At 31.2% G+C, this 18,065-nt stretch overlaps 5 protein-coding genes across 6 annotated transcripts; 1 reads left to right on the forward strand and 4 right to left on the reverse strand.

Moving 5' to 3' along the window:
* Positions 1-1,180: 1,180 nt before the first annotated feature.
* On the forward strand, positions 1,181-2,954 carry LOC103499806 (protein LURP-one-related 12-like). The gene is made up of 2 exons (XM_008462903.3): positions 1,181-1,701; positions 2,359-2,954. The coding sequence occupies exons 1-2, from the start codon at positions 1,474-1,476 to the stop codon at positions 2,749-2,751; spliced, it is 621 nt and encodes a 206-aa protein (XP_008461125.1). The 5' UTR covers positions 1,181-1,473; the 3' UTR covers positions 2,752-2,954.
* Positions 2,955-5,087: 2,133 nt separating this feature from the next.
* Positions 5,088-6,457, reverse strand: LOC103499805 (cucumber peeling cupredoxin-like). The gene is made up of 2 exons (XM_008462902.3): positions 5,949-6,457; positions 5,088-5,673 (listed from the first exon to the last, which is right to left on the reverse strand). The coding sequence occupies exons 1-2, from the start codon at positions 6,124-6,126 to the stop codon at positions 5,303-5,305; spliced, it is 549 nt and encodes a 182-aa protein (XP_008461124.1). The 5' UTR covers positions 6,127-6,457; the 3' UTR covers positions 5,088-5,302.
* Positions 6,458-10,288: 3,831 nt separating this feature from the next.
* On the reverse strand, positions 10,289-11,398 carry LOC103499804 (cucumber peeling cupredoxin-like). 2 transcript variants are annotated; one of them, XR_539922.3, is made up of 2 exons: positions 11,068-11,398; positions 10,289-10,890 (listed from the first exon to the last, which is right to left on the reverse strand). XR_539922.3 is itself a non-coding variant. In XM_008462900.3 (2 exons), the coding sequence occupies exons 1-2, from the start codon at positions 11,246-11,248 to the stop codon at positions 10,435-10,437; spliced, it is 654 nt and encodes a 217-aa protein (XP_008461122.1). In that variant the 5' UTR covers positions 11,249-11,392; the 3' UTR covers positions 10,289-10,434. The 2 variants fall into 2 exon arrangements, 1 of the variants encoding a protein (XP_008461122.1); XM_008462900.3 differs by having other exon boundaries at positions 10,289-10,907; positions 11,068-11,392.
* Positions 11,399-11,923: 525 nt separating this feature from the next.
* On the reverse strand, positions 11,924-13,055 carry LOC103499802 (cucumber peeling cupredoxin-like). The gene is made up of 2 exons (XM_008462899.3): positions 12,813-13,055; positions 11,924-12,406 (listed from the first exon to the last, which is right to left on the reverse strand). The coding sequence occupies exons 1-2, from the start codon at positions 12,985-12,987 to the stop codon at positions 12,000-12,002; spliced, it is 582 nt and encodes a 193-aa protein (XP_008461121.1). The 5' UTR covers positions 12,988-13,055; the 3' UTR covers positions 11,924-11,999.
* Positions 13,056-14,286: 1,231 nt separating this feature from the next.
* On the reverse strand, positions 14,287-15,314 carry LOC103499801 (cucumber peeling cupredoxin-like). Its single transcript, XM_008462898.3, has 2 exons — positions 15,053-15,314; positions 14,287-14,949 (listed from the first exon to the last, which is right to left on the reverse strand). Exons 1-2 carry the CDS (start codon positions 15,225-15,227, stop codon positions 14,483-14,485), a joined length of 642 nt encoding a protein of 213 aa, XP_008461120.1. The 5' UTR covers positions 15,228-15,314; the 3' UTR covers positions 14,287-14,482.
* Positions 15,315-18,065: the final 2,751 nt, after the last annotated feature.

Genomic DNA, 18,065 nt, shown 5'->3' on the forward strand with positions numbered 1-18,065 from the left:
TTAGCATCATCAAAGTGGAAAAATTGACCACACCATTATTTTTCATTTTTCCAAGTCAACAATTTCTTGGGCTCCAAAGTCAACAAAACTTTATAGTGATATTGTCACCACAAATATGAAGCAAAAAAAACTTGAATGAGATTCTTTTTCCTCATATTCATGTTTGACAAAAAAAAAAAAAAAAAAAATTTAAATAGTGATACTTAAAAGAAAATGCAACGAGTGATCTTATTTTTCTAATCATTCTATTTTTACGAAGGTAAATCATTTAATAATAAAAATAACAAAAATTATTAAGACTAATTCTACACTTTAAAATTAGATATTTAAACACAATACATAACACTTAATGTCAGTTAAGTTATAATTATGTTGGTAAATTAATACCGATTATCTAATAAAGCATCGTGGATTTATACATAACTATATTTTTGAAAAATAATAGAGCAATGACTTGTGTCATCAATATAATCATCTCTTTTCACATGAGAAGAAAAAGCAAAAGAAGCAACATATCAATATGTAATAATGTAATTAGTTGACCTAATTCTATTTGTTTGTTTGAAGTTACAATCTTCCTCCTAGTGGGCCATAAACTCTAAATGCTTTTGGTAAATTTTGCTTTCTAATCTCCCAAAACATTTCTAGGTTGTTTTATTTCTCTTTTTAATTTAGCTCAACTTTATTTTTATTCGGAACGTTCGACTTTCTATCCATGCAATTTTTATATTAAGAAAAAAAGTTATCGTAAAAACTATATAATGTATATTATAAAAATCATGAACAATCGACAATAATCTTTTTTCTTAAATTTAGAGATTTATGTTATACTAAAACCAAAGTAATTATAAAAATATATTCTAAACAAGAGTATGCTTAGATTAAGAAGCGTTTGGGGGAGAGATTGATTTATGAAAGAGTTAGTGTTATGATAGTATGCTCTTGATGGAAAGTTATGATCGTAAGTAAAAAGCGAGAAGGATTGAGGAAGAAGTGTAATATGAAAAAGAGAGAAACGAAAGTATTAGGATTAACATAACTCACTCCACTTTCCATTATAGTTCGGATCAAACATCCGGAACAATTACAATCAACAATTTATTTATTAGTTAGTATGTTTTGTTTCTAAAACAATAAATAAAAAATGTCTCATTAGTGGTGAATAGTTCGGTTTTATGGACCATAAAGAAAAACGGACGTTGCTTTACATTCTCATTGCTCATAAACATCACCACCTAAATCGGCAAAAACTAAATTTATTTATTTCCTCTTCGGATTCTCTTTCTATAGAAATTTTATTTATTATTTTATGGATTCTGTTTATTAATTTGTCATCATCATCAGAATGAGAAACTCACCGCCCAATTTATAAATTCCTCCATCTCCTACACTCCACTAATTCTCTTCCTCCATCAACCAATCTCACATTATTCTCTGTTTGTTCTTCATTTCCACAAGTTATTGGAGAAGAAGATGAAACAATTACGCGTTATCGTCGAAGAAGCTTTTGTGTATGATGAAGAGAAACATCTCACTGTTATGAAAACTTCTCTCTTCTTTGCTGGCGATGGCTATACTGTCTACGATTGCAAAGGCGAGCTCGTTTTCAGAGTCGATTCTTACGGTCCGGATGCGCGTGAGAAGGATGAAATCGTTCTCATGGATGCCCAAGGCAAGTGTTTACTCACTGTTCGTCGGAAGGTAATGCTAATAATAATAACGCTTCTCTATTATATCTCCTTCATTCTCGTTTCTGTTTGCTCGATTTGAATCTGGTGCTTGATTTTGGAACTGCTTGCTCTGTTATTCTTGAAATTGATTGTTCTGGATCTGATTACTGTTCAGATCACTCTGGTTATTTTTCTTGTCTTAATTGCTCCGATATCACTCTGCCAGACGCTCCGTGTTTTTTTACTCGCGCCAGGTTTTTGAATTTACTGAACTGTTGAATCGATTTGAATTGGAAGTGCGATTCGGAGTTTCCTTTTCTTCAATAGAGTGCGATTCACTGAATCGCGTTCCATCGAACGATTTGGCTTAGTTAATCGTGATGAATATTCAAAGCCATTTGTGAATCTGTGATTCTGTTTTTGTTGTATGTTTTCGACGCCGTAGTTAAACAATACTAGAAAATTCGATGAATAAATGGAAAAAGAAGAAAGAAAAAAGGACGAACAGAGGCCATAGGAAGGATTAAAAAGAAATAGTACTAGAAAAATCGATGAATAACTGGAAGAAAAAAACGATGAACAGGAGACGGATTCAGTTTCTGCTGTTTGTTTTAGACTCCTCCATAGTTAAACATAAACAGTGGTTGAGAAATGGAAGAATATATAACTGTGAAAACTGACGGAACAGAGGCCGAGTCTACATCACCGATGGGAAGGATACTTAGGGGAGAGAACAGAAGGACAGAAGCCAATCTTCAACATGAGACGTTCATCAATAATCGGACGGTCAAGCATGACGGTGGAAGTGTTGAAGGATTCCGGCGATGAGTACCATATCGAGGGGTGTTTCGGTAATCGGCATTGCACGATCTTCGATGCGGCGAAGGAACCAATGGCTGAGATTAAACGCAAAGTAGATGCTTCTACTAACGTGGTGCTTGGGAAAGACGTTTTCTCTCTCATAATCAAGCCGGGATTCGATGGTGCCTTCGCCATGGGTTTAGTGCTCGTTCTTGATCAGATCAACGGTGACACTTTTGACGATGACGGTAGTGAAATGGATCCCACGGCAGATGATTAGTCCCTTTCGATTCTTTTGAGTTTCTCTTTTTAGAAATAATTTTGTCCGTTGATTAGGAAAGCCCGTAGGGGCCAATGCATATCATATGGTTTCTTTCCTTTCTCTTCTTAGTATATATATTTGTATCGTTAGTAATATCATAGAGACGTACGGTTAATAATTAGTGAAATAATACTATGTCTAATTTAGTTTAAATTTGTTAATTTGGTGTCTACAATTTTTTTAATCTAATTATTTTTAGTAAAAGGGTCTTAAAGGTGAAAAAAGGTATATATATATATATATATATATATATATATATATATATATTTATATCTTCAAAGTTTGAAACATTTCCAAAGTAAAAATGTTTGTTATTTGACTTTGACGTTTGCTTGAATATTATTTATTGTTATTTAAAATAGGATTTGACTTTTGAAAAAGGATGTGAAAATTAAATTATTTTGATTAATTTTCATAAATATAACAAAATATTGAAATATTTACGATTTGCAGACGATTTCCTACTTCTTTTTTTCTTTATTATATCTTTTTCATATTATTACTTCTTTCGGTTTACAAAATGATTACTTATGTAAATATTTACTAGTTTCTTCATTTTCTTTTCTAAAATTTCTTTATTCTTCCTCATTTCTCATTTTTTTTTTGGTACAAGATTCTAAACGATGGTGTACCAATATCTAAACGGTTAGTTGTGTATCCTAAATAGACAAAGATAGATCACTATCACTAATATATCATTTAGATTTGGTATAAATTGTTCGTACTTGGGTATGAGGTTACAATTTTGTTTAGATTTGGTACAAAATCATTTATATTTTCTATCGTTTAGATCGGGTACAGAATCATTTTTTCACAAAAATCTTGTAAATTTTTTCTTTTTTAAAAATTATTCTAAATATTTTTAGATTTTATTCTACATTTTTAAAAAACCCCTTAAAAAAATGTCATTTAGGAATGATTTGTAATTCTTATACTTTTAACAAAATCTTGAAATTTACAAGATTACTATAGTACGGTCATTTATGAATTGAATTTTTAGATTACTAAATTAGGAGTAACAATAAAGAAAAAAAGATGATAATTATGAATGATTGAATTGGCCAACCTAACCCCAATAGCATTAACCATTAAATAAAAGTATGGGTGTTTTGTTTTCACCCATACGTATAATCAAATTCCCACTTTATTTTATGGACCCACTCCTCGTCCTTTAAACATGATCACACGTATATCTATCTACTATAGTTGAATGGGAAATAATATCAACTACAATGCATTCCCACTCATATATTATTATTTTTTCAATTTCCAAATTTGAATTTCTGACCACATGTACTTACCATCAATTATTTTGTTTGAATTAACCTTCACTTCTTATTTAAATAGGAATATGGTTTGCTTAGAATTTAGATTCACAACTTATTTATAGATAATTACTATAGTTAGACTCTACCCTTTATCCCCCCATAAACAATGTTTTAAAATCCATAAAACAGATAATTAAGGTTATACTTAATACCTGATTTTTTTCGAGTTATTTCAAGTTGCTTTGTAAGTTTTCGTGCGAGTTTGATTTTTATTGAACTTGTGAGTTTTGGAATTTGTTTTTGTTAGCACTGTAGCTAGACAAATGAGTAGAAATATTGAAACACATATCTAATCATAGTTTATAGATTTTGTACATACATAATTACTATAGGTCCACAGGAAACGAGTCTCCTTGTCTATATGCTTTATATCTATGACATAGGACATATTATCAATACCATTAGTTCGTTCAACGCAAATTTGGTTTTTGGCTCGTTTAGATCCAAGTTCAAGTTTCGTTAGCTATTAGTTTTAGTTTTCAAATTCACATAAAAATTGATGACACATTTTATTTGTTGTTATTAAAATTTTCTTAAAAAAAGTTGAAGGGTAGGCATATCTTTTTTGTTTGTCCATTTGTTTGAGGCCACAACCAAAAAGCTAAGTTCTTTGTTGAATTGTAGATAAGATCTTTTTTTCATTCTTTAATTTTATAAAAATATCACAAACTTTAGTTTTTATATTTTGATTTTGATTGAAGAATCGTGGTTCACATGTATAAATTAAACCCTAAATTAGTGTAAAAAAACGAAATTGAAATATATTTAGTAATCTATAACGAGGATTGAACATGATACTTCTTGATCCTTATATACGTATAAATGCTAGTTGAGTTAAACTCATGATGACATAAAGAAAAATTTACGAACTAAATGAAAATTAGGTGAAAAACCTAAAGATCGATGTTTCTTTCCATTTTCTTTAGAGGTTATTTAGTAGATATCTTTGAAATTTCAAACCCGAAATAGACGAAAAGCTAAATTATTATAATTCAACTTATATAAATACAGGAGTAAATGTAAAAGTACTTTATTGGAGACAAAAACTAGAATTAAAAAAATTGGAAGACAAGACACAAATGAAATCCAATCTCACTAAAAGTACTAAATATATCTCTCAAACTCTCAACAAAATTAAACTCTCACAATGTAATTAATTAAGAAAACTCCATAATATGTATCTAAAAGAAGGTCATAACAAGAAGGGCGAAGAAAGTGAGAGGAAGGGTTGCCATAAGTGCGTTGGAGGATGAAGGAGACGGTGGTGGCATTACCGATGAAGGAGGTGATGGTGAAGATGGTGACATCGGGCCGCCCGGCGACATCGGACCACCGGCAGTGGCAGAGACGACATTGATGGCTAACTTTTGACCACTGGAACAATGTGTTCCAACGGTGCAAACAAAGTAATGCATGCCGAGCTCGTCGAGTCTCTCTATCACTGGACCTGTCCTCTCGATATCGTTATCAGAATTGGTGAAATTACATGCATCGAACGACTCCTTTGTTTTCATTTCAAGTACATCGTGGGCGTTGGTTGGAAAGTTAAATTCTGCAGCAGAAAAGAAAGAATTGAATTGAAATCAAATAGCACAGAACGAATTAATTAACGAGGTAATCTTTTGAAAGTTAATCATGACCAAATAAAAACTATACTAAAGGAAAAATGTAGTTTCTTTTCCCCTTTCTTTCAATTTGGCACCTTACACATGAATGAACTCAAATGAAGCTTTAATCCCATACAGTGAAGTAAACACAAAATATAATAGAAAATATGGATTCAATATATGTATATATATCGAATAGAACAAGAAAAAGAAAACTTACGGATAGATTCGCCAAGGCGGAAGGTCTTTCCAGCAGCCCATTCGGAATAGAAAGTGGGGCTCGGTGGAACAGTCCAACCGGTGCTGTCACCGACGATATGAACCGTCTGAGCGGTGGCAGGGTGAATAAAAACCACCGCAATCAGACCCAAAACAAAGGCAACTCCGGCGCCGGCCATGGATGATAGAAATATGATCTCAAAAATATAATGAATATAGAATCAGGTGTGGGAAATTAAATTATATTTGAGGAAGTATGAGTTTGTTAAATGGGAATTTATAGAGAAAGGGAGTAAAAGGGGTATATTAATGGAAAGAAAGTGGATAAATATTGGAAAATTGGGGAAGAAGAAACGTAAGGCAGTGATGGGAAGGAAGGGGGAAGGAAAGTGGTGATGTTGTTGTTGTTTGTGAATAGTCAAAGGAAACTGCGTACAAGTTGGGTTGGGGTCTTTGGAAGGGGTTGGAAAATTCAAATGCCCCAATTAATGGTTTGTCTCGTTCTCTCTACTCATCATCTCTTTTAGCTTAAACATTTCAAAGGCCTCCTCTTTCTTCATTTTTCTTCTTTTGTTTTCTTCTTCTTCTTCCCATTTGTCGCCAACCACGTATTCACAACTCTATTGAGGAGAGGTGTATTTTCCAGAATTTTATGTCATGGGGGACGACACGAATTCATATAAAGTTTAGATGCAACGTGGGAAAAAATTTTAGATTTATGTTATTATGTTTATGTAATTCTAACTTTTCCTTTTTTTTAATTTAATATATGGATCGAGTATTAAAATTAAATTATTTTTAGGATAAAATTGTTGAAAATATTTACAAATATAAAAAATATCACAGTCTATTCGCGATAGATCGCAATAGATGATCACTATTATCTATATCTATCATGACATTGATGAACGTAGATACTAATCTACTGATGGGTTGGAATATTTTGTTATTTTAATAAATATTTTAGTTTATTTTATTATATTTAAAAATATCTCAAAATATGTTATATAGTATATAATAATTTTATAAATGTATTCCTTAACAAATTGATACAATGTTTTTTAATAGTTAACGTAACTATTAGTAGCACAAATTAAAATCTTAAGGTTAAATAAATCACATAAAGCAAACATATAATTCACCTATGAGTTATTTCAATCAGAGTTTAGCTCAACTGTTACATATATATGTATTTTATGATAAAAAAGTTTTAGGTTTAAATCTTTCATCCTCAATTTATATTAAATAATATATAAACACGAAAGATTTGTGGTTCGATTTTCTATACTTATTATGTTAAAAAAATGTCGAATTATCACAAAATTAGAGGAAGTGAATATGCTTGAAACTATTAGATAAAAATAATAACAAAGTTCCCAAATTTGTTAGACTTCTTCTTTTTTTTTTTTTTCTTCTTCTTCTAGAATAAAACTCGTTAGACATTTTAAAATGATATACTAGACAAAAGAAAAAAGAAAAAAATAAACTACTTTATATAGAAAGTTACCTTTTGAAAAAGAAAATTAGGACCTAATAGTCTAACCTTCAAATAAATATAGTTTTAAATTGAATGATGTATAACATCTTGAAAAATTGAAATGAAATTAATTTTGTGGTTTTCAAAAAAAATACTTTAAAAAATCAATGCATACAAAAAAAAAAAAAAAAGAAAAAAATTCTAGTGAAAGAAAAAAAATTCTATTACAATTTCCCTTACTCTTTTAGTCTATACTAAATATTACAATAATATTAAAACAAATATATTTTAAAAGTAAAAAACTAAAATAATATATAAACGTACACATTAAAAATTAGAAAAAAAAAAAGGAATAAAATTTAAGAACAACAAGCTTTATTCAACAAAACCCAAATTGAAAAATTAAAGAGAATTTATTTTAAAAAGCAAAAGTTTAAAAATATTAACAAATACTGCAAAATTTCATATTGTATTGATAATATCAATGTCTATTAACATTTAAAATCTATGGTTAGTAGGGAGTAAGAGTTTTTAATTAATGTTTATAAACATCTGTGAATATATTTTAATATATTTATAAATATATATTTTTTATTCATTTAGCAATATTTGAGAACAACTCAATTTAAAATAATCAAACGTAGCTGATAGAGGTGTAAGAATAACTCGAATAATCGGACAATTCGAATTACCCAACCCATATTATGTGGGTTAGGTTGAAAATTTTGATTTTTTTTAGATTGGGTTAGGTTGTGGGTTGGAGGATTGAAAAATTTGGACAACCCAAACCGAATTAATATAATAAATATATATTATGTTTCATTATTATTTATTTATTTAATAAAAGTTAAACAATGGTAAGTTTCGAGAGTTTTTTTCTTCTTAACTTAGATAAAAAATATATTCGATTTACTATTGATGATTTCCATTTACAAACATTAAAATTTAGAAACGAAAAAAATAAAATAAAATAAAAATAATAGTCGGTTGGGTTGAGTTAGAAACTTAATTCGGATTATTCGAGTTTGCAACCTAACCAAACCGAAAATATGGATTGGTTGAGAATGTCTCCCAACCTCTAGAAGCTGAAGAAGGAAAAGTCAACAAGTCTAACACATTCTCTCAACTCTCGATAAACTTCCATAAATAAAATAAATAACTACCAAATTCATACGACACCCCAACTTATTAATATGAAAAGGATTTTTTTTCTATTTAAAAAATCAAATATAAATCCACATGAATCATCTAAAACAACAAGCTCATAACAATGGCGGACAAAGTGACGTAAAGGGTTGTCATCTGGAGCACATGCATCACTGTGAGGAAGAGGAGTGTTTGAAGAAGGCGGCATTGCACCGTTGTCAGTCGTACTAGCGGAGACGGTGAAGGATAACTTTTGGCCTCGGCCCAAACAGTGTGTGCCAACGGTACAAATGAAGTAAAGCACACCGGCAGCGTCGAGCTTCACTGTGGCAGGACCTGTAGTAATGACATTGCCGATGGCATTGTTGGAATTGCACGCATCCAAGGACTCTTTTCATGTTACTTTAAGAACATCGTGCATGTTTGTCCCGAAAGTTAAATGCTGAAAGAAAAAAAAAAACAACGCAAATGTGTTCACTTTTTTATGTTAAAGTAGGGTCGAGGATATATGTATATAACTAAATCAAATGCGTTTACATATGATTTTGACACACCTATGAATAAAAAAATTATGAGAAAATATACCCAATTTTCAAAATTCAAAAAGTGAAACACAATAAAAAGATTACCAAATTGAAAAAGTGAATAAGATTTAAAGACTAATTGAACTTCAGTTAAAGAAAAAAGGATGATATATAGGAGAGGAAATCGGTACTTAAAGAATCGCCATTAGAGAAGTTGTTTCTTGAAGTCCAGTCGGAATAGAAAGCAGCGCCGCCTGGGGGAACCGTCCAACCGTCGGAGTCTCCGACGATATGTACCGTCTGAGCAGTGGGATGTAAATGTATAGAGAAATAAGTGTTGGAAAGTAATAGTCTTCCGCAACGCAAATAATGGTCAAACAATTGGATACAAACCGTATCAAAACGGCTGCAACTCTTTCTACTACTTTACTTTGATTAATGAATATGTTTTTGGATTGAAGATACGATGAAAATGTCGAGATGTGTCAACCTAGATTGAGATATACGAGAAAAGTATCTCTAACCTCACCTAAACCTACTTCTTGTACATTTTTCTTAAAAGATACGACTCAAAATTCCCATAGTGCTTCATGGATTCCTTTTGAATTCAATCACAAATCGAAAAAAAATTACTTTGAGTGATCTGGTTTAATTAAATTAATAAGAGTGTAACTTAGATAGAAAAATTAATTTTCATTATGGTGGAAAAACTTAAACCGAACTTGGCTAAACGTTGAAGTTCGCCAAGCTCTACCTCGACTGACTTCAACCCAAAAGGTTGGGTTAGATTTTGTCTAGACAAGACACAATTCAAATAGGGTAGAACTAGGTTTAAAGAAAAACCGAACTCACCAGACCATACCCACTTTACATCTAACTTTTGAAAATGAAAAATGGTGGTCAAAGTTAGAAAAAGAAAGAAAGGGAATGGGAATTATGGAAAAATCATGCAAATGCGTACAAGTTGGGAGACTTTAATTTGGAGACTTTGGAGATACTCCAAAAGTGGAGGAAGGTTCCTCATGGAGACTTTGGGAGAGACTAATTCATTCTTATTTAATTTTCTAATTTTTCTTTTCCAAGTCTCCCCTCAATATATTTTTATTTTTGTTTCTTTTCACATTTCTCAAAGTCTGGCCGAGAAAATTGAATTTTTAACTTCTTTTTATAGAAAAACATTAGAGAGGAAAAAAATTATAGATAAGTGGGAGACTAACTTTTTTAGATAAATAAATAAAAAGATGTTGTCAAACCATCCATTGACAATCTCAAAATAATTCCTAAACATGTTTTCATTAATCTAAAAAGATAAGTAAAATAAGGTCCGATGTAAATCCATACTATCTAAAACAAGTGTTCATAACAATTGTATACAAAGTAACATAAAGTATTGCCATCAGTAAGGTAGAGGAGGAAGGCGTCAAAGTCGATGAAGATCCATCACAAATAATAGGTGGTGACGAAGACAATGAATTAGCAGGAGTTCGAGCGCATGCATCCCCACGAGAAGCAGGGGGAGTTCTTGTGGGTGGCTGAGCAGCGTTTGAAGAAGGTGACATTGCATTATCGTTTGGAGTATTGTTGGAGACGGTAACTGTGACGTTAACAGCTAACTTTTGACCTTGCAAACAGTGATTGTCAAAGGTACAAATGAAGTAATGCATGCCGACTGTGTCGAGCTTCACTGTTGTAGGACCTGTAATGATGGCATAATGTGTGGTATTGTGTCCATTGCATTCATCGAACGACCCTTTTGGTACTTCTTGGACACTGCAGGTTCGTCCCAAAGTTAAACGCTGCCAAAAAAGAAAAACTAAAGAACTAAAAACTAAAATCAAACAGATTAGATTTTATTTTCTTGAGTTTAACCACACAATCGATCAATTAGAAACTAGACCTCTTTAAGATTGTGATTAATAATTCCAAAGACTAGAAATTTAAATTAAAGGAGAGAAGAGAAGATTGATATATACTTAGATAGTCGCCAATGGAGAAGTTGAATTTAGAAGCCCACTCGGAATAGAAAGCAGCACCGCCCTTCGGAACCGTCCAACCGGTGGAGTCTCCGACTACACGAACCGTCTGAGCGGTGGCTTGGTGAATCAAAACCACAGCAATTAAACCCAAAACTAAACCAATAATTCCTCCACCCATTTTTCTTATTTTTCAAATGAATAAAAACCAAAAATATTTTGTTGAAAGAAAGCTGGTGTATACATTTATAAGGGTCAATGGGTGGGAAAGGAGAGTTGAACCCACACCAATATTTGTGAATTAATTCTTGACTACATCCAACTTTGTCTCAAAAAATTCTAACAAAAAAAGATATATATTATATAACCCGATTGTGATGTCCATATGCTACCTTTTTGACTTGACATTTCCAAGTCTTCGGTCTTCGCCTCTCAATAAATACACATATATATAAAACAAAACTTCACACTTGATGATATATTAAAATTTTGTGACATGACTATTTGTTGATATATTAAAATTTTGTGTGGTAACTACTCGTCAGTATATGTAATTAGATGTGAGAATATAATTCGACTGTCATATGTATATATATTGGCTAAGTTATGCTTGGATTAAAAAGGGAAGATTAAGAAGTTTTTTCCTCAAAGTAAAGGAAGATTAAAAAGTTAATTAACTAAAGTTTTATTCATTTGTTTTAGGACATTAAATATGTTTGAGCCTTCATTCCTTTCATTATTGAATTTTTCTATAGAAAACGAGATTAATGGATGGAAAAACCTAATGATAGTGTGAGCTGATATAATCAAAACCTTTAAAATTTTGAAAAAGTAATAGCAAAATAAATAGAACAAATAACGATCAACAGGCCCATCTTTACTTATATAAATATGAAAAAGGAGAAAAGAGTGTCAGGTACAATATTCCTCATTTAGAACAACAAGTTCATAACAATGGCGGATAAAGTGACATAAATAGTTGCCATCACTGCAGTGGAGGAGGAAGGTGCTGGAGCTGCAGGAGTTTCACCGCTTTTTGGTACTGACGAGGACGGAGAATTTGCAGTTGTCGATGGCTCCTTAGTACCGCTTGGGGAAGGTGACACTGCACCACCAGGGGTGGTAGAGTCGGAGGAGAAGACGGTGACGGCTAACTTTTGACCTCCCAAACAGTGTTTACCAATAGAACAAATGAAATAGTGCACGCCAGCAGTGTTGAGTTTCACAGTCGCAGGGCCGGTCGTGAGGACACTACCGATGGCTTTATCAGAGTTGCATGCTTCGAAGGATTCTTTCGGTACTTGAATTACATCATGTGCTCCGGTCAAGAACTCAAATGCTGTAAAAAATAAACATAACTTTAAAACTTAGAATGTGTTTAAAGAACACTGCTAGTTATATAGAATATGCGGTTATAATAGTTTCTGTTTGTAATTAGAACAACAAAGAGAGAAAGAGATGTAACAAATAAAGATTCAACAAATAAAGAGATGTAACAAATTAATATTTCAGTCAATTTGTTGGAGCACCAAACATGAAGTCGGCCATATTCTACCACTTAAAGTTATGCGCAAAATCAACCCATTAATAATAAATGATTTTGCTGTCACAAACTTATGGATATGTCAACCTCAACAATTTATAATCCAAAGAATTAAGCAGATGAGTTAATTAAGGACATGCATGTTCGTACTATATTCATGTATCTGCTATGAATTTAGCTTAATGAATTTCCACATTCTTACAAAGAGAATCGCCAACAGCAAAAGCGTTTTTAACAGCCCATTCGGAATAGAAAGTGTCGGTCGATGGAACCGTCCAACCCGTGGTGTCGCCAACGACGTGCACCTTCTGTGCAGCGACATGGTGAACAAAAACAACAGCAATGAAACCCAAAACAAAACCAACTTGTCCGGCCATTATTATTTGTCGTCCAAGTTGTTTCTTCTCTCCTTTTTCAATAATTTGGGGATGTTGTGTTTGAAAAATGAAAAAGAGATGTAAATTTATAGTGCTGACGGAATTTTGGGGAATGGAAAGTTAGGAGAATTGGTGGCCATAGAAAGGCCGCAAAAAGAGCTGATTAAATGGTCAAAGTTAAAAGAGAGGTTTTGTTTTTTTTTTTTTTTTTTTTTTTGTTTAAGCTTCATAAGTGGAAATTATTTCCAATTCATAAACTTTGGAGATTTTCCAACTCATAAAATTTGGAGGAATTTGGTTCTATTTAATAGGGAATTTTGAAAACATAAATTTAAAAATCAGTGAAGTGTAATTAATCTATTGATGAACATGTTTTATGTTCAAACTTTGAATAATTATTATTTTCTAACCTTATATAATTTTTAATACCTTGTATATGAATTTTAGTTTTAAGAAAATGAATTGAGTTTATAACTCGATAGCTATGTTTTTATCTTGGTCTAAAAGTTTTTTTTATAGATGTGGCAAAATAGCTTTTAAAAATTAGTCTCATTACCTAAACTTTTATTTATTTTTGCAAAAATGAAAAAGAATAAGTCCAATTCATAAAATGTGAAAAAATAAAAAGTACGGATAGATTTGAATAAATTTCTACTTTAATATAAATTTGATATCGTACTCAATACACTTCATATATGAAAAAAAATGTACGACTAACACACGTAAAATAATCTATTGTTAAGTCGTAACCCACTGCTATTTCCTTTATTTAATATAACTTTAATTTTCATTTTTAAAATTCGAAATTTTGAATGCAAATGGAAACATAATTAAAGATTCTGTTTACCAAATTTTGAACTATTTAGATCACAAAAATTCGTAATTTGTTGGCTGTTTGTCAATCAAATAAACCTAATTCACCTTAAAAAGGTTTAAGTATTAAGTAGGAGGGTCAAATTCTCACACCATGATCAACATAAGAAGAAAACAACAAACTTAGTAAAGAAATTGTTATATAGATCATGATATAATATAAACTTAATCAACATGATCAACATAATTTTCTTAATCAATGAGTGATTTAATATGATACTAAAATATATGGTTGAAGTAGAGCTTGCGTTTAATCTCCAAACACCAAAATTTTGGTATATCAACTAAATTTAAATTGCTATGATATATTGGTGTGTCATCATTAACTGCTATATATTCGAATCTCCAAGTTAATTAAAGTTGTGGGTTTAGTTGAAAAGGGATTATATATCAATTCATTCAAACCTTAAAATTGCGAGAGGGAGAGAACAAAACCTTGAATGAAATATATTAAAACGAAAAGAAAGTTTGGGAATAAATACAGAACCGAAAGAAAATCTCATCACAGTCTGCCATTCACAACAAACTAAATAGAACAAATGATCAACAGCCCCACCTTTACTTATAAATAAATATGAAAAAGGGGAAAGAAAAAAAAGGTAGTGTCATGTAAAATCCTCATTTAGAACAACAAGTTCATAACAATGGCGGACAAAGTGACATAAACAGTAGCCATCACAACAGTAGAGGAAGAAGGTGCTGGAGCTGCAGGAGATTCAGCGTCCTTGGGTACTGATGAGGACGACGACGGTGAATTTGCAGAAGGTTCGTCACCGACTTTAGGCACTGACGAGGACGGAGAATTTGCAGGAGCTAGAGTTTTCGATGGCTCCTCAGTTGTGCTTGGAGAAGGGGAAACTGCACCACCAGCTGGAGTACCAGAGCCGGACACGGTGACGGCTAACTTTTGACCTCCCAAACAATGTTTACCAACGGAACAAATGAAGTAATGCTCGCCAGCAGTGTCAAGTTTCACGGTTGCAGGGCCGGTCGTGAGGGGACTGCCGATACCTTTATCGGTGCTGCATGCTTCGAAGGATTCTTTCGATACTTTAAGTACATCATGTGATCCAGTCGTGAACTTAAATGCTATAGAAAACAAAACGTAAAAGTTCAAAAATTGGATATATGTATATATATGTGTGTGTTTAGGTACATATGATCACTATTAGTTAATTTTCAAAATTCTTACAGAGAGAATCGCCAACAGCAAATGTGTTTTTATCAGCCCATTCTGAGTAGAAAGTAGTTGCTGGTGGGATCGTCCAACCGGTAGCGTCACCGACGACGTGCACCTTCTGGGCGGCGGCATGGTGAACAAAAACAACAGCAATGAAACTCAAAACAAAACCAATTCCTCCAGCCATTATTACTTTTTGTTGTCTAAATTAAAATTTATTTTTCTCCTTTTTCAGAAAATGGGACGAATGTTGTGTTTAAAAAATGAAAATGGAATGTAAATTTATAGAGAATTGAAGTTTTGGGTATTGAGAAAAGAAACTTTGGTGGCCATTAGAAGGGCCGCAAAAAAAGCTGATCAAATGGTCAAAGCGTCTGTATAAACTCTATAAGTAGAAAGAATTAGTTCCAAATGATAAGCTTTAGAAGAGAATATGGAGGGCCACTCAAATTAAAATTTTAGAGTCCTTGGTTTGAAGTTTATTGGATTTTCGTGAATAATAGATGTCTCCAAAGATATATATAACAATATCTAAAAATAATAGATGTCATTAGGGTTCCTCTTTGGCCTTTTTGTTGAGATAATAACTCCTTGCATGCAACATAAAGTTTCTTTGTTACATTAATTCAATTATAAATCATTTAATATGATTTGAGAAAAAGAAATAATGGAGCTTTAATATATATATAGTTGTCATTTCTTCACCCACCAACTTATGGCCTTAATTAAAACCACTCATTTCAACCAAAAACAAATCAAGATCATGCAAATTCATGCATAAGAATAATTAAGCTTTAGGAACAAATTAATGTAGGGGATTGACCAAATATATATGGTAAGTTTGAATGCACACTTTAATTTGTGTGTCAATGACTCAAGAACATTATTGAATTTTGTGCTTGGTTCTTATAAATGCATTTAATTCACATAAAAGAAAAGTTAACAATTTTTAAAATTGAAATCAAAGAAATGTAAAAATATTCAACAATTATCCAAACTGAAATGAAAAGTCTAATTAAAAGAAATTGAAAATCCTAGAGGCTTGAACAGAAATAAACAATAGTTTTTCTTTTTCTTCTTCTTCTTCTTCTTCTTCTTCTTCTTTTTTGGTTGGAAAAAGAAACAATAGTATGCTTCTCTATTAAATAATAACAATGTTGTTTTCCAATTCAATTTTATCATATGTTTAATTTGGTGCCATCTCATACAGTTTTGGTTTCTCATGATTTCCAAATCTTTATTGTCTATGTTTACTTTTAAAATCTATAATAATTAAGAAACTATGACTATAAGTGAGAAAATAGTAATGAAAAAGAAATGGTTATTTGATTTAAGTTAGACAATTGGCTAGAGATGTTAATTAGACGTCCATCGACGATTATCTAATTCCACATTCATTGACAAAAGTTGATCTACCGATTCTCTCCGCTATATTGAATTCAACTCGTGCACCAAAAGAGTTGTATATGTGTAATGGTCAAACTTTAATGTCTTTATATACACTCATCGTTAACCAACTCCTACCAACTTTATACGACTTTAGTATACATGTTTACACCAAAATACTAATACGTACATAAAATATTGTAAATTATCGATTGACTCAAAAGCTTAATACGAATTGAGGCGGAAATGACAATACAAGGACTTTTATACCATCTTAAATTTACTAATTGATCCAAAAGCTTAAGCTGATAAGTGAAGTTAAATTTAATATAATATCTAATAAAATGCAAATCTAAGTATAGCTCAATCTTTATCGAAATAAAAATTTTCTTCTCGTAAATGTTAGTCTCAAAAAACGCATTCAAAATAATTATATCTATTGGAATACCAAAATCGTAATTGTTTAAAGATCATCTGTGTTCCGTAAGTTTTCGTGCTATTTTATTTTGTTCTTAAAACAAACATATGTTATAGTTTGGTTAAATTACAATTTTAATAACTTAATCCCCATGATTTATGATAAGAATTTATTCTTTACTACATACATTATTTTCTAGAATTTTATTCAATCGTAGAAACTATCATGCAATTTTTTCAAGGCTTGAGACTTAGTCTAACTTTTCAAACCATAGGAATGAAAGTTTAACCCCGATCAAAATCATACAGTCATTTTTTAATTTAACCATTCTAGATTTTAGTACATGAATAATTATGTCCATAATCTCGACTTTATATAGTAAAAAAATTGAGTTTATTGTGATTTCATTTTGCCATACAATACTCATATAAAAACTTAAGTCATGTTTGATAAAAATCTGATCTTTTAATTTTGTTAAAGTACAAAAATATAGAGTAGAAAATTTGAACCTAGTGACATCATGGTCAAGAATGTATGTCTTATATCAATTAAATCACGATCACGTTGGCGCCTAAACTTTCTTAATAAAAGAAAAACGATCCCAAATATTTACTAATTCATTTTTCATAGAATATATATGGGTGAAGATATAAGGAATGTAAACATGGGAGCCATAGATGTCAAATATTATGGTTGAGTTACATATCTATTAGCAAATACTTACCTCATAGCCAATCTCATAATCCTTTCAAACATGAATGATTGAATGATTTTATTAATTTTACTTTATTCTCAAACAAATATATATATGAAAAACAAGTAAAGTCTTCCATAAATAAATCACCTTAAATGGGTGGGGGACCCAAAGGAAAGATATAAATATCCAAAAATAATGAACTTTTTTCATAACAAATCATGAACCAACATATTTCACCAATAATAGATAATTCAATTTGTCATGAAGTTAAAATAATTCAGAGTATCTAATATATATTTTCGAATAATTAAAATCTCTTGACTTAATAGTAATAGTCAGTTTCAAATTAAAGTTTTTGGCAAAGGAAAAAAAAAAGAATCAAAATTGTCTCTGTCATGTTGATATTGATAGACACAGGACAAATTGAATAGAAAAATAAGAAAGATAAAGTTAGAGATTATCCTGACAATAATCTACGCGGAAAATAGACAATTTTTTTTCTTTTGATTATTTATCATTTGTTT

The sequence above is a fragment of the Cucumis melo genome, chromosome 1, assembly GCF_025177605.1.
Source record: "Cucumis melo cultivar AY chromosome 1, USDA_Cmelo_AY_1.0, whole genome shotgun sequence".
Classification (NCBI taxonomy): Eukaryota; Viridiplantae; Streptophyta; class Magnoliopsida; order Cucurbitales; family Cucurbitaceae; genus Cucumis; species Cucumis melo.

Bases quoted from the DNA above. Each gene is read 5' to 3' on its own strand.
- LOC103499805 (XM_008462902.3), bottom strand. From the start codon at position 6,126: ATGGCCGGCGCCGGAGTTGCCTTTGTTTTGGGTCTGATTGCGGTGGTT. The intron at 5,674-5,948 runs GTAAGTTTTCTT...TTTCTGCTGCAG, and splicing joins CCGCCTTGGCGAATCTATCC to AATTTAACTTTCCAACCAAC.
- LOC103499806 (XM_008462903.3), top strand. From the start codon at position 1,474: ATGAAACAATTACGCGTTATCGTCGAAGAAGCTTTTGTGTATGATGAA. The intron at 1,702-2,358 runs GTAATGCTAATA...CTGACGGAACAG, and splicing joins TACTCACTGTTCGTCGGAAG to AGGCCGAGTCTACATCACCG.
- LOC103499802 (XM_008462899.3), bottom strand. From the start codon at position 12,987: ATGGCCGGACAAGTTGGTTTTGTTTTGGGTTTCATTGCTGTTGTTTTT. The intron at 12,407-12,812 runs GTAAGAATGTGG...TATTTTTTACAG, and splicing joins TGCTGTTGGCGATTCTCTTT to CATTTGAGTTCTTGACCGGA.
- LOC103499801 (XM_008462898.3), bottom strand. From the start codon at position 15,227: ATGGCTGGAGGAATTGGTTTTGTTTTGAGTTTCATTGCTGTTGTTTTT. The intron at 14,950-15,052 runs GTAAGAATTTTG...TGTTTTCTATAG, and splicing joins TGCTGTTGGCGATTCTCTCT to CATTTAAGTTCACGACTGGA.
- LOC103499804 (XM_008462900.3), bottom strand. From the start codon at position 11,248: ATGGGTGGAGGAATTATTGGTTTAGTTTTGGGTTTAATTGCTGTGGTT. The intron at 10,908-11,067 runs GTATATATCAAT...TTAGTTCTTTAG, and splicing joins CTCCATTGGCGACTATCTAA to TTTTTCTTTTTTGGCAGCGT.